The 23,727-nt window shown below is 40.0% G+C and overlaps 1 protein-coding gene across 6 annotated transcripts in view; it reads right to left on the reverse strand.

Annotated features, from left to right (window-relative positions):
- Positions 1-23,727, reverse strand: part of LOC133638459 (poly [ADP-ribose] polymerase tankyrase-1) — a 312,114-nt gene that overhangs the window by 43,923 nt on the left and 244,464 nt on the right. For all 6 annotated transcript variants that reach the window (XM_062031088.1, XM_062031089.1, XM_062031094.1 and 3 more), the window contains 9 exons: positions 22,914-22,980; positions 22,621-22,807; positions 21,640-21,761; positions 21,404-21,495; positions 21,124-21,202; positions 11,832-12,003; positions 11,168-11,247; positions 9,755-9,900; positions 9,467-9,632 (listed from right to left, as the gene is read on the reverse strand). In XM_062031088.1, the coding sequence (XP_061887072.1) occupies positions 9,467-9,632; positions 9,755-9,900; positions 11,168-11,247; positions 11,832-12,003; positions 21,124-21,202; positions 21,404-21,495; positions 21,640-21,761; positions 22,621-22,807; positions 22,914-22,980 (1,111 nt within the window). The remainder of the gene's footprint in view (positions 1-9,466; positions 9,633-9,754; positions 9,901-11,167; positions 11,248-11,831; positions 12,004-21,123; positions 21,203-21,403; positions 21,496-21,639; positions 21,762-22,620; positions 22,808-22,913; positions 22,981-23,727) is intronic.

Below are 23,727 nucleotides of genomic sequence, written 5' to 3' on the forward strand. Positions count from 1 at the left end.
AATGGCGCCTTCACAGATGTGTAAGTTACCCATGTCTTGGGCACTAATACACCCCCATACCATCACAGATGCTGGCTTTTCAACTTTGCGCCTATAACAATCCGGATGGTTCTTTTCCTCTTTGGTCCGGAGGACACGACGTCCACAGTTTCCAAAAACAATTTGAAATGTGGACTCGTCAGACCACAGAACACTTTTCCACTTTGTATCAGTCCATCTTAGATGAGCTCAGGCCCAGCGAAGCCGACGGCGTTTCTGGGTGTTGTTGATAAACGTTGTTTGCCATGTATAGGAGAGTTTTAACTTGCACTTACAGATGTAGCGACCAACTATAGTTACTGACAGTGGGTTTCTGAAGTGTTCCTGAGCCCATGTGGTGATATCCTTTACACACTGATGTCGCTTGTTGATGCAGTACAGCCTGAGGGATCGAAGGTCACGGGCTTAGCTGCTTACGTGCAGTGATTTCTCCAGATTCTCTGAACCCTTTGATGATATTACGGACCTTAGATGGTGAAATCCCTAAATTCCTTGCAATAGCTGGCTGAGAAAGGTTTTTCTTAAACTGTTCAACAATTTGCTCACGCATTTGTTGACAAAGTGGTGACCCTCGTCCCATCCTTGTTTGTGAATGACTGAGCATTTCATGGAATCTACTTTTATACCCAATCATGGCACCCACCTGTTCCCAATTTGCCTGTTCACCTGTGTGATGTTCCAAATACGTGTTTGAAAAGCATTCCTCAACTTTATCAGTATTTATTGCCACCTTTCCCAACTTCTTTGTCACGTGTTGCTGGCATCAAATTCTAAAGTTAATGATTATTTGCAAAAAAAAAAAAGTTTATCAGTTTGAACATCAAATATGTTGTCTTTGTAGTATATTCAACTTAATATGGGTTGAAAATGATTTGCAAATCATTGTATTCTATTTATATTTACATCTAACACAATTTCCCAACTCATATGGAAACAGGGTTTGTATATATATATATATATATATATATATATATATATATATATATATATATATATATATATATATATATATATATATATATGTATATATATATATATATATATATATATATATATATGTATATATATATTAGGGTTGTGGGAAAAAATCGATTCAAATTCGAATCGCGATTCTCACGTTGTGCGATTCAGAATCGATTCTCATTTTTAAAAAATCGAATCTTTTTAAATTGTATTTATTTATTTATTTTTTCTTTTTAAAAAAAAAATTAATCAATCCAACAAAACAATACACAGCAATACCATAACAATGCAATCCAATTCCAAAACCAAACCCGACCCAGCAACACTCAGAACTGCAATAAACAGAGCAATTGAGAGGAGACACAAACACGACACAGAACAAACCAAAAGTAGTGAAACAAAATTTAATATTATCAACAACATTATCAATATTACGGTAGTTACAATTTCAACATAGCAGTGATTAAAATTGACATTATCATTAGACATTTATAAAACATTTAAAAAAAGAACAATAGTGTCACAGTGGCTTACACTTGCATCGCATCTCATAAGTCATATTTTTGGTGTATTTAATAGTTAAAAAAAATTTACATTATTGCAATCAGTTGATAAAACATTGTCCTTTACAATTATAAAAGCTTTTTACAAAAATCTACTACTCTGCTTGCATGTCAGCAGACTGGGGTAGATCCTGCTGAAATCCTATGTATTGAATGAATAGAGAATCGTTTTGAATCGGGAAAATATCGTTTTTGAATCGTGAATCGCGTTGAATCAGACAAAATCGATTTAGAATCGAATCTTGACTCCAAGAATCGATATAGAATATATAATATATGCATATATATACACACACACATGTATATAAATGTCATGACTTGCTTCTTGGGGTTTGCTTCTCCGGAAGGCAAAGGAAAATTGGCGCGGGCAAGGCGTGAATTTAAATACATGATTTATTTATTAACACTAATAAACTACAAAAAAAGGAAGCAAACAAATGGCGCGCACAAAGGCGGAAATACAAACTTGACTAAGAAACAAAAGACATGCACGTGGGCACAAAAACTATGAACAAAGAAACAAAAACTAACTGTGGTCTCAATAAACAAAACTTACTTGGTATGAGAAAAAACATGAAAAAGAGCAGCATGGATCATCAGAGTGGCAGGAGTGTGAATGTGTGAGGACGCCAGGATGAACAACAGAAACAGACTGATTTAAATAGTGACGTGATCAGTGAAAACAGGTGCGTGACTCGAAACGTGAAACAGGTGCGTGACAAGACAGGTGAAAGCTAATGAGTTGCTATGGAAATGAACAAACAAGGAAGTGCAACCAGGAACTAAAAAGAGTCCAAAAAACAAACATATGGCCAAAACAAAAACATGAACAGACATGACGCATGACCAAAACAAAAACATGAACAGACATGACAGAACCCCCCCCCCCCTTACGGACAGATCCCAGATGTCCAAAAAACAGGATCAAGAGTCATGGGAGGGCGGGAGGGGGACATGGCGGTGGGTCGCCAGGCCAAGTGGCCCCGAATCTGCCGAGGCATAGTCATGTGGCGGCGGCGAGTGGAACGCCGCCGCCACAGGCGAGGTGGGCAACCCGGGAAGGGCCACATGTGTGGCCGACGAAGGTGGGCGCACTTGGCGTGGCGGACGACCAGGTAGTGGCCACAACCGTGGCAGACGAAGAGGCAGGCGCGTCGTCGTCATTGCAGGCGTGGAAGCCGCAGATGACGCAGGTGCGGGTGCATCAGACGAAGCAGGCGGCGAAGCTTGGCGTGGCACTTCGGCGGCGAAGCTTGGTCTTGGCCGCTTGGAGGGTCTTGGCTGCTTGGAGGGTCTTGGTCTTGGCGAGGGTCTTGGCGTGGGTCTGGGTCTTGGTCTTGGCGAGGGTCTTGGTCCTGGTCTTGGCGAGGTTGGTCTTGGACTTGGTCTTGGCATGGGGGGTCTTGGACTTGGTCTTGGCATGGTGTGTCTTGGTCTTGGCGTGGCGCTGCGACTGGCGGCACTTAGGGTCGTGGAGCTGCGACTGGCGGCACTTGGCGTCGTGGAGCTGCGACTGGCGGCACTTGGCGTCGTGGAGCTGCGACTGGCGGCACTTGGCGTCGTGAAGCTGCGACTGGCGGCACTTGGCGTCGTGAAGCTGCGACTGGCGGCACTTGGCATCGTGAAGCTGCAACTGGTGGCACTTGGCGCCGTGAAGCTGCGACTGGCGGCACTTGGCGCCGTGAAGCTGCGACTGGCGGCACTTGGTGGCGTGGAGCAGGTAGCGGAACTTGGCGTGGAGCTACCACGGGTGGCGCTTGGCGTGGAGTTACGACTGGTGGCGCTTGGCGTGGAGCTGCGACTGGTGGCGCTTGGTGTGGAGCTGCGACTGGTGGCGCTTGGCGTGGAGCTTGGCGTGGTGCAAGTGGAGGTGGCATAGCTGGAGGCTGTGGCTTGGCCGGTCGAAAGACTGGTGGTGGCGGCCGTGCTGGTGGCTGTGGCTTGGCGTGACGAAATTCAGGTGGTGGTGGCCGAGCTGGAGGCTGTGGCTTGGCAGACCGAAGAACGACCCCACCTGAACAGTCCCCAGCCCTAGCCCCCCCTCAAGGAGCGGATCCCAGACGCGCTCCCTGCGGTCTGGAACCGTCTTTTGGGGTGGGTGGAGGGAGGTCAGGAGGGGGGCAGAATCTTCACCTCCAAACTGTCCAAAAAGTCTTTCTTCTTCCTGGGATTGAGTGGGTGAAAAAAAAAATTGTGTGACTTGGGCGTGGCTTGAGTTCTGGGGGGCGGGCATGAAAACTGGGTGACTGTGACTGATATGCTCTAATTTGTAAAAACATGTCCTGATAATGCTCTATCTTGGACTTAGAGTCTTTTGCTGGGGGCGGGTGATCAAAAGAAAAAGAGTTCAGAAAAAAAAATCCTGGTCTGTGATGTCATTTTGGAGCTGCGGAGCTGGCAGCAACCTGCTTCCGCCCGGAGTGTGAGGAGCCTGCGGCAGCGCCGCATGCTGTCCGCTCGCCTTCCCTGATGTCCTTGGTCTGGAGCGGCGCTTCCGGGACTGCGGTGACGCAGCGCCGTCCTCAGACCAACTGGAGCTCAATGGCACCAGATTTCCATCTGGCCCCCACATCAGGTCTCTGCGCTTCCCGGAGGAATAACGCAGCGTCTCTTCCTCCATCGCGCGGAGGACCTCCCACGCTGCCTCGTCAAAATTGTCCAATTTTCTTGCGGAGAAACTCTTCTGCTGGCGTCCTACTGTCATGACTTGCTTCTTGGGGTTTGCTTCTCCGGAAGGCAAAGGAAAATTGGCGCGGGCAAGGCGTGAATTTAAATACATGATTTATTTTTTAACACTAATAAACTACAAAAAAAGGAAGCAAACAAATGGCGCGCACAAAGGCGGAAATACAAACTTGACTAAGAAACAAAAGACATGCACGTGGGCACAAAAACTATGAACAAAGAAACAAAAACACTAACTGTGGTCTCAATAAACAAAACTTACTTGGTATGAGAAAAAACATGAAAAAGAGCAGCATGGATCATCAGAGTGGCAGGAGTGTGAATGTGTGAGGACGCCAGGACGAACAACAGAAACAGACAGATTTAAATAGTGACGTGATCAGTGAAAACAGGTGCGTGACTCGAAACGTGAAACAGGTGCGTGACAAGACAGGTGAAAACTAATGAGTTGCTATGAAAACGAACAAACAAGGAAGTGCAACCAGGAACTAAAAAGAGTCCAAAAAACAAACACATGGCCAAAACAAAAACATAAACAGACATGACGCATGACCAAAACAAAAACATGAACAGACATGACAATAAATATAAATGTATATAAATATATTTATATATACTGTATGTGTGTATATACACACATGTATATAAATATATTTATACATATATATATATATATATATATACATATATATATATATATATATATATATATATATATATATATATATATATATACTGTATGTGTGTATATACACACATGTATATAAATATATTTATACATATGTGTATATATATATATCTATATATATATATATATATATATATATATATATATATATATATATATATATATATATACACATATGTATAAATATATTTATATACATGTGTGTATATACACACATACAGTATATATATATATATATATATATATATATATATATATATATATATATATATATATATATATATATATATATATATATATATATATATATATATATATATATATATATATATATATATATATATATATATATATATATATATATATATACACACTACCGTTCAAAAGTTTGGGGTCACCCAAATTTTGTGGAATAGCCTTCATTTCTAAGAACAAGAATAGACTGTCGCGTTTCAGATGAAAGTTCTCTTTTTCTGGCCATTTTGAGCGTTTAATTGACCCCACAAATGTGATGCTCCAGAAACTCAATCTGCTCAAAGGAAGGTCAGTTTTGTAGCTTCTGTAACGAGCTAAACTGTTTTCAGATGTGTGAACATGATTGCACAAGGGTTTTCTAATCATCAATTAGCCTTCTGAGCCAATGAGCAAACACATTGTACCATTAGAACACTGGAGTGATAGTTGCTGGAAATGGGCCTCTATACACCTATGTAGATATTGCACCAAAAACCAGACATTTTGAGCTAGAATAGTCATTTACCACATTAGCAATGTATAGAGTGTATTTCTTTAAAGTTAAAACTAGTTTAAAGTTATCTTCATTGAAAAATAAGGACATTTCAATGTGACCCCAAACTTTTGAACGGTAGTGTATATATATAATAAATGATAAATGGGTTATACTTGTATAGCACTTTTCTACTTTCAAGGTACTCAAAGCGCTTTGACAGTATTTCCACATTCACCCATTCACACACACATTCACACACTGATGGCAGGAGCTGCAATGCAAGGCGCTAACCAGCAGCCATCAGGAGCAAGGGTGAAGTGTCTTGCCCAAGGACACAGCGGACGTGACTAGGATGGTAGAAGGTGGGGATTGAACCCCAGTAACCAGCAACCCTCCGATTGCTGGCACGGCCACTCTACCAACTTCGCCACGCCGTCCCCATATATATATATATATATATATATATATATATATATATATATATATATATATATATATATATATACATACATACATACATACATACATACATACATACATACATACATACATACATACATACATACATACATACATATATATATATATATATATATATATACACACACACACACACACATACTGTATATACAGTCATGGTCAAACGTTTACATACACTTGTAAAGAACATAATGTCATGGCTGTCTTGAGTTTCCAATAATTTCTACAACTCTTATTTTTTTGTGATAGAGTGATTGGAGCATATACTTGTTGGTCACAAAAAACATTCATGAAGTTTGGTTCTTTTATGAATTTATTATGGGTCTAAGGAAAATGTGACCAAATCTGCTGGGTCAAAAGTATACATACAGCAATGTTAATATTTGGTTACACGTCCCTTTACAAGTTTCACTGCAATAAGGCGCTTTTGGTAGCCATCCACAAGCTTCTGGTTGAATTTTTGACCACTCCTTTTGACAAAATTGGTGCAGTTCAACTAAATTTGTTGGTTTTCTGACAAGGACTTATTTCTTCAGCATTGTCCACACGTTTAAGTCAGGACTTTGCGAAGGCAATTCTAAAACCTTAATTCTAGCCTGATTTAGTCATTCCTTTACCACTGTTGACGTGGGTTTCGGGTCAATGTCCTGTTGGAACACCCAACCTCTGGGCTGATGATTTTAGGTTGTCCTAAAGAATTTGGAGGTAATCCTTCTTTTTCATTGTCCCATTTACTCTCTATAAAGCACCAGTTCCATTGGCAGCAAAACAGGCCCAGAGCATAATAGTACCACCACCATGCTTGACTGTAGGCTTGGTGTTTCTGGGATTAAAGGCCTCACTTTTTCTCCTCCAAACACATTGCTGGGTATTGTGGCCAAACAGCTAAATTTTTGTTTCATCTGACCACAGAACTTTCCTCCAGAAAGTCTTGTCTTTGTCCATGTGATGTCAGATGAAACACCATCCCTAGTGTCAAGCATGGTGGTGGTAGTATTATACTCTGGGCCTGTTTTGATGCCAATGGAACTGGTGCTTTACAGAGAGTAAATGGGAAAATAAAAAAGGAGGATTTCCTCCAAATTCTTCAGGACAACCTAAAATCATCAGCCCGCAGGTTGGGTCTTGGGCGCAGTTGGGTGTTTCAACAGGACAATGACCCCAAACACACGTCAAAAGTGGTAAAGGAATGGCTAAATCAGGCTAGAATTAAGGTTTTAGAATGGCCTTCCCAAAGTCCTGACTTAAACATGTGGACAATGCTGAAGAAACAAGTCCATGTCATAAAACCAACAAATTTAGCTGAACTGCACCAATTTTGTCAAGAGGAGTGGTCAAAAATTCAACCAGAAGCTTGCCAGAAGCTTGTGGATGGCTACCAAAAGCGCCTTATTGCAGTGAAACTTGCCAATGGACATGTAACCAAATATTAACATGGCTGTTTGTATACTTTTGACCCAGCAGATTTGGTCACATTTTCAGTAGACCCATAATAAATTCATAAAAGAACCAAACTTCATGAATGTTTTTTTTTGACAAACAAGTATGTGCTCCATTCACTCTATCACAAAAAAATAAGAGTCGTAGAAATTATTGGAAACTCAAGACAGCCATGACATTATGTTCTTTACAAGTCTTTACAACTTTTGACCACGACTGTATAAATATATATATATATATACACATAGATATGTAATAATAATAGTAATGGATTAGATTTATATAGCGCTTTTCTATTGACGAGATACTCAAAGCGCTCACAGAGAAGTGAGAACCCATTATTCATTCACTCCACATTCACAGTTGGTGATGGTAAGCTACATTTCTCGCCACAGCTGCCCTGGGGTAGACTGACGGAAGTGTGGCTGCCAATTTGCTCCTATGGCCCCTCTGACCACCACCTATCATTCATTCACCACTGTGAGCGGCACTGGGAACAAGGGTAAAGTGTCTTGCCCAAGGACACAACGGAAACGACTTGGATGGCCAGAGACGGGGAAGGAACCTGGAACCCTCCAGTTGCTGGCACGGCTGAAGGTTAGCTCTAATTTAATACTAACATACAATGGACCAGCTCATTTACAGGCTAACGAAAATTAGCAGAGCGAACTTGTATAAATGTTTCTCAAAGGAGATTTTAACAAAACACTATTGACATGAAACAGCAAGTGCATTTCTACTAACAGGCATATATTCACCAAATTATGAAAAACACTGACCACAAAGTTTGCACTCCTCAATGGGTCTCCTGCAACACACATGCTACTGTGTGTGTGTGCGTGCTGACTAACTACGGAAGCCTGTTGCTCAAACTTTATATTCTTAATTCTAAAACAAATAAGATAGACCAGGTGTTTAAAAACTTTTGACCTCGGGGTCCAACTTTTGCACTACAAAGAGGGCGGGGCCCACTCAAATTTTCACATTGAATTAATAATCAAGTTATTTTGAAACCTACTTAGTTTATGTCCTTGTCAAATGATAGAAAAAACGTGTTAATCGCAAAGATTATTATTTATTTAATACATAAATCTTAGGCTTAGTTCAGGCTGATTAGAAAAATAAGTATTAACCAAATATACTGCATAAAAAGGGATTCATAAATAACTCTTTTTTTTTACATAAAATGATGTTGTGCTAAAATAGATGAACTAAAATAATAATGAATTTGTTTCTTATCGTAACTGTCAATAAAAGTACAAATAAAAATACAACTTCACCACTTCAGTCATAATTTTTGCGTCAAAGAAACGTATCTGTGACTTTAGCTCCAGACTTTTTCTGTTTGCTTGAGATTGTCATTACTGCCACAAGTGGTGGAACATTTAATTACAACTGAGTACCGCTGTGGCCCCTACGGACCACAGCTGAAAAACAGCAATTTTTTTGGCGTCTCTCAAAGGGGCGCTCACGGCCCAACAGTAGGCTTTGGCCCTATGGTTAAGAACAACAAGGTGAAGTGTCACTTACTGTATTCCAAAACCTAAAAAAACAACAACAAAAAAACTTTTCTTTATGTTAGAATTGTTTGGTTTCTGGATTTTTTTGTAGCCGCCTGCCACGGATACATTGTTATATGAGAAACACTGAGGTACACTTTTTGTGATTATTAAAACATTTTTAAAACAACATTACAAAGCTACAAATGTAATGAATTGTGTTTTCCCTGTATTGCATGTGTGGTTAGATGTGGGGGTTTTGTGTGTTTTTTTTCTCGATATTGCTGTGCGTTTCAAATTGGATGTTTTGGTGGTTTGATTGTGGACATTGCGGCGCGTTTGCCCATATTGACCACCCTAGATATAGATTAAATCCTACCTTTAGCAACAGTTTGCAGATCTCGTATTTGCCTTTAGCTGCAGCCTCATGAAGCGGTGTAAACTTCCACAGGTCAGCCACGTTGACCGAGGCGCCGTGTCTGACCAGCAGCTCAGCCACCTCGTAGTGACCGTACGAGCAGGCGTTATGCAGAGGAACTAGACCCCTGCAAAAGCATAGAACACTTTGAGGTCCCATTCATTTACAACAGTGATCTTGTAACAGTGATCTTATACGCTGAAATGTATACTTAAATGCTTATTTTCATGACTTATTTGTCATCCGTACCCTTTGTCCTTGGCGTGCACATCAGCTCCGTGATGCAGCAGGTACTCCACCACCGATACTCTATTGTAGCCAGCCGCAAAGTGGAGAGGGGTGGAGTGTCGTCCCTCCAGATCTCTGCAGTTCACATTATGTGCCGTACACAGAGACTGCAGAGAAGGAATGGAAGATTTATGGGAGAAATCTTTGGATTTTTGAAATAAAGTAGAGGGCTGTTTGACGAGTAAGGTGGCTCTCCCTGGAGAGGTGCCAGGAGACTTTAGCGGAGGGACAGCAGCTTAAAAAAAGTAAAGAAAAAATAATATTTTTTAAATCTGTTTGGTTAACTTTAGTTTTTAGAGTTTACAGTGAGAGAGTAAACAGTCTGGGGTGAACAGAAAAGAAAAAATATTCTCCAGAAAAAATGTTTTTCAGGGAGTAGGGAGGGTAGGCTCATGGTTTCTTAATGTTCAACTGTAAAAGAATGAGAGATACAGTATCACAAACCCAAATATACATGACACAAAATAGATAAAAAATATATTTAAACTTTTTTTTTTGCACTTTCATTATTTCCTACCTATAATCTTTAATATACAAAATGTCTCTGATAGTCACCCTCCTAAACATCTGATAGAATAACTATTTTTTTATCATGACACACACACCAAAAGCCAGACACAGAACAACCCATCCATTCATTTTCTACAGCTTGTCCCTTTTTGGGATCGCAGGGGGGCTGGAGCCCATCCCAGCTGCACTTGGCGGAGGGCAGGGTACACACTGGACAAGTCGCTACAATCATCCATTTTATTCTATTCCCTATGAAAAAGTAGGAATATTGTACAAAGGAACAACCACAGGCAAGAACAGGACAGAGAGTAACTTGCTCCTCTGTAAAACCACCAAGATTGAGATAGTGTTCATTATGTCAAGTTGTACAAACCTAGGTTAAATCATAACTTCAAATACAGCCTGTAAATTTTCTGATTCATCCAGGTAATAGTACTCTTAGGGCATCGATTTGATCACAACTGGACTATTCAGGTTGATTGCAGTGAGACACTGCATCAGAAACATGGTTCACTGCTGTTGATGAAAATACTGTATCGTCAATACAATTTTCTTTTTCCAGACCTAGTTAATAGACATCTTACTTAGCTTGACAAGAAGACGTGACAACTGTCTCTTTGAGCCATTAGATCTTATTCTATCTGAAAAGGAAATAAAGATTGTAGGCTGTTTTAGTAATCAATCGGAAGGTAGCTTTGTAAAAAAAAAAAAAAAAAGAAGGAAAAAAATCAATGCTGCAAATAATTTTTTTTGTACAATAAACATACGTTCAGCCAAAGCCTTTCAAAGCCCAAAAGGCAAAGTGAACATATACTAAATGTTATAATGTCTGCAAAAAATACAAAATACAACTAACTAAACTACCTTGACTGTGTCTAGGTCTCCAGCTTTCGCAGCTTCCAGAAGTCTGTAGTCCACATCTGAGTTTCTTACTGGAACGTTCTCTGCAGAGAAGAACAGAAGAAAATGAGGCCAAATATTTCGATACACTTACAAAGAGTCTTTGACCATAAAAAATATTGCTGATTTTCTGACTAGACTAAGGGTAGCAAGAAAACAGGCAATGCAAAAAGCTGGAGACAATGAACTATAATATTGCAGCTTCCAGAGCAAAGGCATAGCAACCAGCAAAAGTTAGCAAGCTAATTTGTGTGATATTCTTGTTGTTCATCATCAAATGTTAAAAACTACAACGTATGAAATTGCTCAACCAATGACTAGAGCCCTATAGTATCTATTCAGTATGCTTTGAGCACCAATGGAATCGTGTCGATAGGTAATGGTGTTAAAAGGGTCAGAAAATCTGCTAAAGGAAGGCGACAATTCAAAATAACAAAATTTTATGTGTACATACCGAGTGATGTTTCCACCCACAAGAAACTGATGAGATAGCTCATTTTGCCCTAAAACTAATAACCAAACTGGAATGTCACTATGACAAATTCCTTCCTGCTTATCTCTTTTTGCCAGAAGTGCATGACAACAAAAGCACTGCAAATACACACCTCCAGAAATACCCAAACCCTACCAGTGAGTATCTGCTGAACAGCCTCATTTCCCATCTGAGCAGCAGTGATGCCCTGCAGCGATACCAGTGAGGCGTCTGCTCCGTATCCTAGCAACAGCCTGCAGGTCTGCAGATGGCCTGCCATTGCTGCGCGGTGTAAGGCCGTCTGACCCAGTGTGTCCAATGCGTTCACCTGCAAACACTTCGGAATTACATTTTTTGGAGTATAACGGCCCTTGAATATCTTTTTGTCAAAGATGAAAATAAACAATACAACTGTTGAAGAAGTTGTGCTATAATTACCAGTAACATAGAATTGTACTTCAATATCAGAATTTTCTTTTTAAGAACTAACACACGCAAAAAAAATGCAGTAGAGAAACTGAATTTGATTATTTAGCATGAACGCTACCTAAATAGGGTTGCCAAACATCCCTTGAAACACAGAATCATTCCGTATTTAGAAACAAAAGTATGTGTTCCGTATTGAGCTTTCAAGGGACACACTTTCTCCAGTATTTTTATTAAGTAAGTGGCCAACAGAGCCACTTACAAACCAGGGTGGTGCGCCCTGTAGAAGAAAAAGGTAAATCATGACGTCACACGCCAGTTTTGACATGCCAGTTTGGCACAGGGAGCAGTTGTCAGTGCAGCGGATAACTAAAGTAAGTGTATAAAAGTTAAAAAATAAGTGTTTTGCTCTTTATGGTTGCAATAAGTGCAATATTTATGTGAGAGTGTTTGTTTCGTCACTAAATGCAGTTGGTCCGAGTTTGAGCACACGTCTTTATTCAATGAGGATATTACACATCCAGTTTGGACCCTTCGGTAGGAAAAGAGCAGTCTGTGGCAAGTTAAAACTATTAGTGGCATGTTATTTATTCCACTTTAATGTGCACTTTATTCACTAACTGTGTTACAAAAAAGATCAATTAGAATAATACATAATGTTGGAAATAGATAACATACAAACCCTTTATTTATTGAATCAATAATATTGAAATTCAACGACTTAGTGCATTTGCAAACAGCTAAAATGATGTACAAAACAAACTATAACCTGCTCCCCAAGAAGGTACAATTCTTCTCAACAAAAAAAAAAAATATAACCTTAGAGGAAAATCTAATTCAAAACATTTGTATGCACGTACAACACTTAAAGGAGCCATATGTAATAATTTAATGTCAAGTCATCATTAAATGGCCCTGATATGTCAAAAGGCATTAATCAATCAATCAATCAATGTTTATTTATATAGCCCTAAATCACAAGTGTCTCAAAGGGCTGTACAAGCCACAACAACATCCTCGGTACAGAGCCCACATACGGGCAAGGAAAACTCACCCCAGTGGGACGTCAATGTGAATGACTATGAGAAACCTTGGAGAGGACCGCATATGTGGGTAACCCCCCCCCCCCCCCCCCCCCCCTCTAGGGGAGACCGAAAGCAATGGATGTCGAGTGGGTATGACATAATATTGTGAAAGTCCAACACATCAGCGAAAGTCCAGTCCATAGTGGGGCCAGCAGGAACCATCCCGAGTGGAGACGGGTCAGCAGCGTAGAGATGTCCCCATCTGATGGACAGGCTAGCGGTCCACCCCGGGTTGGGAGCAGAGTAGAAAAGAAAAGAAAAGAAACGGCAGATCAACTGGTCTAAAAAGGGAGTCTATTTAAAGGCTAGAGTATACAAATGAGTTTTAAGATGAGACTTAAATGCTTCTACTGAGGTAGCATCTCTAACTTTTACCGGGAGGGCATTCCATAGTATTGGAGCCCGAATAGAAAACGCTCTATAGCCCGCAGACTTTTTTGGGGCTCTGGGAATCACTAATAAGCCGGAGTTCTTTGAACGCAGATTTCTTGCCGGGACATATGGTACAATACAATCGGCAAGATAGGCAGGAGCTTGACCGTGTAGTATTTTATACGTAAGTAGTAAAACCTTAAAGTCGCATCTTAGGTGCACAGGAAGCCAGTGCAAGTGAGCCAGTATAGGCGTAATATGATCAAACTTTCTTGTTTTTGTCAAAAGTCTAGCAGCCGCATTTTGTACCATCTGTAATCTTTTAATGCTAGACATAGGGAGGCCCGAAAATAAAACGTTACAGTAATCGAGACGAGATGTAACGAACGCATGGATAATGATCTCAGCATCGCTTGTGGACAAAATGGGACGAATTTTAGCGATATTACGGAGATGAAAGAAGGCCGTTTTAGTAACACTCTTAATGTGCGACTCAAACGAGAGAGTTGGGTCGAAGATAATACCCAGATTCTTTACCGAGTCGCCTTGTTTAATTGTTTGGTTGTCAAATGTTAAGGTGGTATTATTAAATAGATGTCGGTGTTGAGCAGGACCGATAATCAGCATTTCCGTTTTCTTAGCGTTGAGTTGCAAAAAGTTAGCGGACATCCATTGTTTAATTTCATTAAGACACGCCTCCAGCTGACTACAATCCGGCGTGTTGGTCAGCTTTAGGGGAATGTAGAGTTGGGTGTCATCAGCACAACAGTGAAAGCTAACACCGTATTTGCGTATGATGTCACCTAGCGGCAGCATGTAAATACTAAAGAGTGCAGGGCCAAGAACCGAACCCTGGGGAACTCCGCACGTTACCTTAACATAGTCCGAGGTCACATTGTTATGGGAGACACACTGCATCCTGTCAGTAAGATAAGAGTTAAACCAAGACGAGGCTAAGTCTGTCATCCCAATACGCGTTTTGATACGCTCTAATAAAATATTATGATCAACAGTATCGAAAGCGGCGCTAAGATCAAGAAGCAGCAACATAGATGAAGCATCAGAATCCATCGTTAGCAATAGATCATTAGTCATTTTTGCGAGGGCTGATTTGCCCTGAAACCGGACTGAAAAGGTTCACAGAGATTGTTAGACGCTAAGTGTTCATTTAGCTGCTGTGCTACAATTTTTTCGAGGATTTTCGAGATAAACGGAAGGTGGGACACCGGCCGGTAGTTTACCAGGAGATCAGGATCGAGGTTAGGTCTTTTGAGTAGAGGATGAATAACCGCTTTTTTGAATGCTAGAGGAACAGTGCCAGAGGAAAGTGATACGTTTATAATATTTAACACTGATGGACCTAGTAATACAAAAAGCTCCTTGATAAGTTTCCCAGGAATTGGGTCAAGTAAATATGTTGTTTGTTTTGTCCCATTTACACATTTTGACAATTCCTCCAATATTATTTCATCAAAGAGAGAGAAACTATTTTGGAGGGCGGTATCAGTCGTATATACAGTCGTATCTGTGTTAATATAACCCAGTTGTAGCTGAGATGCATTGTCTTTAATCTCTTTTCTAATGACTTCAATTTTCTTATTAAAGAAATTCATAAAGTCATCTGCTGAGTGGGTGGAGCTACTGGGAGGAGTCCCTTGTTGGGTTAGCGATGCTACTGTACTAAACAGAAATTTAGGATCATTTTTGTTGAGGTGAATGAGATTTGAGTAATATTTAGCTTTAGCTGAGGTAAGCATGCGTTTATAAGTTATTAAACTATCACACCATGCTTGATAGAAAACATAAAGTTTAGTCGCACGCCATTTGCGTTCCAGCTTTCTACATGATAATTTCTGGGCTTTAGTTTCTTCTGTAAACCATGGGGTACGCCTTTTAGGGGCCCTTTTTAGCTTTAGCGGTGCTACACTATCAATGGTGTCGCACAGGGCGTCGTTAAAGTTGTTAGTGAGGTTATCAATAGAGCCCACATAATTTGGGAATGGTGCCATTACCGAAGGCAGTAGGTCAGTAAGAGTCGTCGTTGTGGCAGCATTAATGTTGCGGCTGCTATAGTAGTTATTATTATTATTATTAGTTTGTTGACAATGAGTCAGAACTTCGAATTTTATAAGGTAATGATCGGACATTACTTTAGTGTACGGGAGTATCGTAACTTTAGAGGTGGTGACACCCCTGACAAGCACTAGATCTATCGTATTACTGTTGCGATGCGTGGGTTCATTTATTATTTGTGTAAGACCACAGCTATCAATTATAGTCTGGAGCGCCACGCATGGAGGGTCCGATGGGGTATGCATATGGATATTAAAGTCCCCCCATTATGATTATATTGTCGGCGTGCGTCACTAGATCAGCAACAAACTCTGAGAATTCACTGATGAAGTCCGAATAGGGCCCAGGGGGGCGGTAGATAACAGCCAGGTGGAGAGGCAGCGGTGTGACAAACCTCAAAGTGAGCACCTCAAACGAGTTATATTTATTATTTAGGTTAGGTGTAAGATTATAGTTTTCATTGTATATTAGTGCGACACCCCCTCCCCTTTTAAGAGGTCGGGCAACATGTGTATTGGTATAGCCAGGAGCCTCATTTAGCGCAAAAAAATCGTCTGGTTTGAGCCAGGTCTTTGGCGAGACCAACGACATCAAGTTTGTTGTCTCTAATGACTTCATTAACTAATAACGTTTTGGAAGATAATTATCTTATGTTTAAAAAGCCCATATTATAGGTAGTGGGCTGTTTTGAGGATTGTTTGTTGAAATTATCCGAAGTAGCAATATTAATAATGTTGTGTTTATTATGCGTATTGCACTTTAAATAGTTTCGACCATATCTACGAATTGATACGACGGGGATATTCAGATTGTTTGCTTGATGTTGCGATAAACTGAACGCATCATAGTTAGCTACCTCAGTACAATGTATGTCTGCCTCTGACACGGTCACAAAAGAAAAAACATTATGTGAGTTTTGTTTTATTCTAAGAGAATTGCTATGTGTGCAGGGATTATCCAGCCTGACGCCGGCTAGTTCTAGTTTAAATGGCTTCTTACCCGGAGACTCCATGCTTCTTTGGTTAGCTTTTCTCTTTGTTGTTAGCCCCGCTCGGCATCCCCGCTTCTGCTTCCGCTCGCACCGCTTATGTCGTCTCCATTGGCGGGCACCGCTAGCACTTGACTCCGCTGCTACAAAGGCCGCTCGATGTAGCCCACGAAGTATTCCCATGCTAGCGAGGACGTCCACCGTACATGCATCTTTCAGTCCATCCACATCCAGAATTGTCTGTCGGTCGTATGTGATCACAGAGTGTTCACGCTTTGAGCCAGCCATGAAATTGACAGAAATGACGGGTGTTTTTTGCCAAATCGCTCTACACTCCAAGAGCGTTAGCATAGCCGCAGCAAAATCATGTTATTTTCAAATACCTCTATAACTGATAACAGAAGTTCAGCCCGGATATGCTCATTTCAAAATTTGATTTACAGCCCCGAAATCCTATTATGTTTTCATTTCGATGTCCGTGAGTGTGTCACATCCAGGTTGCCAGTTACAGGTTGTCTAGCTACTACCACTGGTAAAGTTACTAAACATGTCAGACCTTAGTAAATCCAAAAGGCCTCGTTATGATTCTCAACTTATTCATGACAAACCCAAAAACAAAACAAGGATCTGTATCGGGGATGCCTTTGAAAGATGGAGACGATTGAAGGCAGAGAAGATTTTTTCATCTGACGCCAAACTTGTTAAGTATGTAAACTATGTCCAATACAGTCTATGATCTTGTCTAACAAAGCTAGTATGTTCGTGCAACGAATGCTTAGCATGCTAGCCCGGTCAATGACACATCGAAACAGGGGCCCCATGAAAATAATTTTTACAGGGCCCCCTGTATTATAATTTCATCATCATTAGGGGCCTCTCTGGGCCCCCCTCCGTCATGGGCCCCTAGAATCCGTCTCCTTTACCCCCCCTTTTCGGTGCCCCTGCATCGAAATATAGTATATCGACATACAGGCTAACGGGAATATATTTCCCCCGTTAGCCTGTATGTCGATGTGTATTCCAACTGAAAGGGCAAAATATATTTTCGACAAATAAAACCTATGTGGATATGGTTGTGTCAGTGCCTATTTCGTTCTCAATATGCTGATACGCTGAGGAAATGGGTTCTAACATTAGCACGGCTGTCATGGCAATGTGAAACATATGGAGACAACCAAATCACATGATAAAGTAATTCCTCATTCGTGTTTGCATATTGCAAACTTGTACCAAGTTATATGGCAATCTGAAACAATTGAAAAAGTAGCCTATAGGCATATCTTGGTAAAATGTCCCCTCTCTAGTTTTGGGCGTACATGAGGCTGTTAAGCATGCTCTACTTATTTTCACCAGTGTAACCATTGCTAGCGTTGGTTGTAGTTCGTTTTAGTCTTTGTTTTCTGATAGTACTGACAATAACCATATAATTGCCATTTGTTGTGGTATTGTATGCAGGCATGATGTACTTCTTCCTGAAAATAGCCTAATTTCTGTGTAAAATGTGTTGGTTGGAGATTTGTTATTGACAAAACTCTTGTCTGTTCAGCTATTATGGTCCTGGCACTTCAACCCCTAGTAAGAGGCAGTGGAAGTTTAAAGTTCCTTGGAGTATCCCAGTCGATCGAGCTGGTTTCGGCTGCATATCTGGCAACCTCAGTCAGAGAGAGGGGGAGGGCACTACAGAATTTTGACCGTGATTGCAGTACCATTTCTGGACAGATTTTTACATATGGCTCCTTTAAGACGATTACCATATCAGTATGTGGAATTAAATTATAGAATGGATTAAGCAAATAAATAAAAAAAAAGCAATAATATGATTAAGTTTAACAGACTGTTCACAAAGTACAAAGAAGAACAATTAGCATACATATCTTGAACCCGTTTTTTTTTTTTTAAAGAGATAATGATTATTTATGTTTTTAATATTTGTTTACTTACATATGGTATATTTATTTGTTTATTATTTATTCATTCACTTTCTTGTTACAGAGAACAAAGACATGGGATAAAACTGCTATGATATGAAAAGGGGTAGGATTAAATAAGCTCTGCTTAAATATGTGATGCATTACATCGTAATTGTATTGTAGGCAGGTTTTTTAAATAAACTGAACTGAACTGAGCTATAATTGTGCGTGATGCTTTTATTTAATGACAAATTACAGAAAATAGCTTAAAGACAAGAGGAGATCTCTTTCATATATAAAACACAATTTAAATGTTGCCAGTCATATTAATGAAACAAATATCTCACCTCTCTTTTTGTCAAAGTAGTTTTCATAGTAATGAAAGTTGGAAACCTCCTCTATCATAAAGCTGAACACTGAATTTATTCTGGTTTAAGTTAAGCAGGACGGACTCCTGTTAAAGAAACATGTATTTATATTATGTCAAGGTAAGCAGGAAGTATTTCTATTTAAGACAAGGGAAAACAAAAATGTGCAATCAATTCTTACTATACTTACTGTCACAGAGTTTTAAGCAAATTAATGACTTGCAGTTCAGTAAAACATTTAGAAAGTGTTCCCGTCTGACATTCTGACTACAAAATTGCATTTGTATCCAAATATTAGGGTATTTTCTAAAGCAAATTTTATTCATGCAAGCAAATAACAACCTGTGATTAATCATGATTAATCATAGATCTAGAGTGTGATAAATCAGATTAAAAAATGTAATCACTCGACAGCCCTAACATATACATTAGAGATGTCCGATAATATCGGACTGCCGATAATATCGGACTGCCGATATGCTTTAAAATGTAATATCGGAAATTATCGGTATGGGTTTCAAAATTATCGGTATCGGTTTCAAAAAGTAAAATGTATGACTTTTTAAAACGCCGCTGTGTACACAGACGTAGGGAGAAGTACAGAGCACCAATAAACCTTAAAGGCACTGCCTTTGCGTGCCAGCCCAGTCACATAATATCTACGGCTTTTCACACACACAAGTGTGTGGTCAACAGCCATACAGGTCACACTGAGGGTGGGGGGAATAAACAACTTTAACACTGTTACAAATATGCGCCACACTGTGAACCCACACCAAACAAGAATGACAAACACATTTCGGGAGAACAACCACACCGTAACACAACATAAACACAACAGAACAAATACCCAGAACCCCTTGCAGCACTAACTCTTCCGGGATGCTACAATATAAATGTGTAAATCGTAAATAAAAACAGAATACAATGATTTGATTTGAAGCACTTTGGAGCATTTAGACTGGCAAAAAAAATCCAATCCGTGTCACTTGAGAGCAAAAAAAATAAGATTTGGTACTTTTACAGTGTAAAAGGGGCCAATAAGGCCCCTTTTACACTGTATAAGTATCACTGAGAAAAAGTATAAAACCCAAAACCAGTGAAGTTGGCATGTTGTGTAATTTGTAAATAAAAACAAAATACAATGATTTGCAAATCATTATCAACCTATAATCAATTGAATATACTGCAAAGACAAGATACTTAACGTTCGAACTGGCAAATGTTGTTATTTTTTGCAAACATTAGCCCATTTGGAATTTGATGCCTGCAACATGTTTCAAAAAAGCTGGCACAAGTGGCAAAAAAGACTAAGAAAGTTGAGGAATGGTCATCAAACACAGGTGGACAGGCTAATTGGGAACAGGTGGGTGTCATGATTGGGTATAAAAGCAGCTTCCATGAAATGCTCAGTCATTCACAAACAAGGATGGGGCGAGGGTCACTGCTTTGTGAACAAATGTGTGAGCAAATTGTCCAACAGTTTAAGAACAACATTTCTCAACGAGCTATTGCAAGGAATTTGGACATTTCACCATCTACCGTCTGTAATATCATCAAAAGGTTCAGAGAATCTGGAGAAATCACTGCACGTACGCGGCAATGCCCGTGACCTTCAGTGTGTAAAGAATAGCACCACAGAGGCTCGCTCAGGAACATTTCAGAAAACCACTATCAGTAACTACAGTTTGTCGCTACATCTGGAAGTGCAAGTTAAAACTCTATTATGCAAAGCCAATGCCATTTATCAACAACACCCAGAAACGTCGCCGGCTTCGCTGGGCCCGAGCTCATTTAAGATGGACTGATGCAAAGTAGAAAAGTGTTCTGTTGTCTGACGAGTCCACATTTCAAATTGTTTTTGGGAACTGTGGACTTTGTGTCCTGCGAACCATAGAGGAAAAGAACCATCCGGTCAATTAAACGCTCAAAATGACCAGAAAAAGAGAACTTTCATCTGAATTCTACAGTCTATTCTTGTTCTTAGAAATGAAGGCTATTCCACAAAATTGTTTGAGTGACCCCAAACTTTTGAACGGTAGTGTATATATATATATATATATATATATATATATATATATATATATATATATATATATATATATATATATATACATTAATACAGAGAATATTATGGGGTTATACAAAGCACATAGAAATCTGTAAAAGGTGGGAGTAAAGCAAACAAAACTGATAAAAGGCACAAATTCAGGAACGAAAATTTACCTTGGCACCATGTTTCTGAAGCACCTCCATAATGTCATTATGAGCTCGCTCAGCAGCCACATGGAGAGGTGTCATTAAACTACAAAAGAGGGAAACATAGGAAGATGTTATGTTTTCAACAATGGTTATTTGTGGCAAAGCAAGAGTGTCACTGTAACGGCAGCATTTTTTATGCTCAAACATTTGAGGCATTATTGCTATATGTCAGAGCAAAAACCAGAATGGATGATATTTGTGGTATTTGCTAAGAAAAATCAGTGCTTTACTGGGCAGCACTTACTCTTTGTTCTTCTCATTGACATTGGCTCCTTTTCGTAATAACAGCTCTGTCACCTGTTTTTTCTTGGGGTGTGGAGATGCAACTGCACAATGCTAAAAACACACACACACACACACACACACACACACACACACACACACACACACACACACACAAACATATTATCTACTGTACGTACAACCCTGCAGCTACTTAAAAAAAAAGCAGTGCATGTTCATGCTTCCTAAATGTCTTACCAGTGCTGTCTCATGTGTGTGAGGGTGTTTAAAGTTGATGATCTCCAGCGCCAGGCTCCTCTTCGCCTTGGCCATGTCAGCTTCCCGAGCAGCTTGAAGCAGTGAATGGCCCTTAAACTCATCTTCACACACAGACACACAAATAAAATGTTAAAATGTCAGCTGAATTAAAAAAACTGCCATGGTTTTCTTGTAACTCAGACTAACGTTTGAATTCATCTGACTTGCGAATCTAAGGAGTGCAAAATAGTAAAACCCAAGACAAATCATATTTTCAGATTGCAATGATACTGCAGGGTTCTGTAATTTCAAAAACATGACTTTTCAGTTCTGTGAGAAGGCCAACAAGAGAAGAAACATGTCATACCCAGGGCCCAAAACATTACAAACAACCTACTGGGGACGGCGTGGCGCAGTTGGGAGAGTGGCCGTGTCAGCAACCTGAGGGTTCCTGGTTCAATCCCCACCTTCTACCAACCTCGTCACATCCGTTGTGTCCTTGAGCAAGACACTTCACCCTTGCTCCTGATGGGTCGTGGTTGGGGCCTTGCATGGCAGCTCCCGCCATCAGTGTGTGAATGTGCAAGTGAATGGGTGAATGTGGAAATAGTGTCAAAGCCCTTTGAGTACCGTGAAGGTAGAAAAGTGCTATACATGTATAACCCATTTACCATTACCATTTACTATGAAGCATCATAAGCTTCAAACCTACATAAAATACAGGTATGTGTTGGTTAAACTATGCAATCAATTAATTAATAAAAGTAATTGAAAGATGCACCCTCAAGTATTACTACTTGTTTTTGGAAATGTGCTCTTTTGACACTTGTTTTACTTGATACTTGCAATATTTTTCAAAATAAACATTATTCAAGACACTGACAGTTACCATTCTTTCTATGAGCAGACTACACTTCTAGGTTTCTCCGTGTTCAGTGGCCAAAAAACTGTACTTGGCATGTAAATAAGTGGTGTGCTTACATGAGAGCCTCTCCTTCAGCTCAGGTGTAGGCGCCATGTCCACGGAGCTCTTGCTGTGGCAGTTGAGCAAGGTCGGGTCAGCCCCATGGCTCAGCAGCAGGGAGCATACCTCCACACGGTTTTTGGATGCTGCCTCATGGAGTGGGGTGAACTGCCACAGGTCCATGGCGTTTACACAGGCACCATGCTGGAAAGAAATACGACAACGTCCGATGAAAAACGCGAGTTTAAGTGAAAACATTGTCAGGATATTATTAAGATTGATTAGTTGCTTCTATGTGTGATTGTCTCACCTTTAGCAGCAGCTCAGTGACTTCATAGTGTCCATAGGAGCAGGCGTTATGTAGCGGCACCAGACCACTGTGAAGACACAGTCACAAAAAGATGAGTACAGTGTATCTCACAGAACATTCTACAACAATTGTTAATGATACTATCGTAGTATGTGTAGCTGTCACAGCAAGTCAGTCCCATGATTTGTTCGCCTCAGTTTACAGCAGATATAAGTAAAGAGCTCCAATGTCTGGGTGTGAGGACACTGGCTGAAGAATCAAACCGGCCATGACGGCCCAGAAGACAACAGCAGCACGTAACATTGGTACAATAACATTAATATATGATCTACAATTAATTCTATATTAGTAAATACGCCTTACAAGTTGTTGTTTCAATAATAATGTCAGATCAAATATAACTGTATTTTCAATTACATCAATTCATAAGCCAGCGTACCATCCAGGTATACAATATTGTAAATGTAAATTTTTACGATATATCATGTGTTACGATTTAAAGTGCATCCGGACAGTATTCACAGAGCTTCACTTTTTGCACATTTCCTCTTGGGGTGTGGAGATGCAACTGCACAATTCATTTTGTCCTCACTATTCTACACATAATACCAATGTAAAAATAAAAAATGTACATAAGCATTCACAGCCTTTGCTAACAAACTTTGTTTATGCACATTTGGCAACAATTACAGCCTCAAGTATTTTTAAATACAATGCCGCAAGCTTGGCACACCTATCTTTGGGCACTTTTGCCCATTGCAGAACCTCTGTAGCTCCATCAGCTTGAATGAGAAGTGTTGGTTTTCATCCAGGA

The sequence above is a fragment of the Entelurus aequoreus genome, linkage group LG21 (genome assembly GCF_033978785.1).
Source record: "Entelurus aequoreus isolate RoL-2023_Sb linkage group LG21, RoL_Eaeq_v1.1, whole genome shotgun sequence".
Taxonomy (NCBI): Eukaryota; Metazoa; Chordata; class Actinopteri; order Syngnathiformes; family Syngnathidae; genus Entelurus; species Entelurus aequoreus.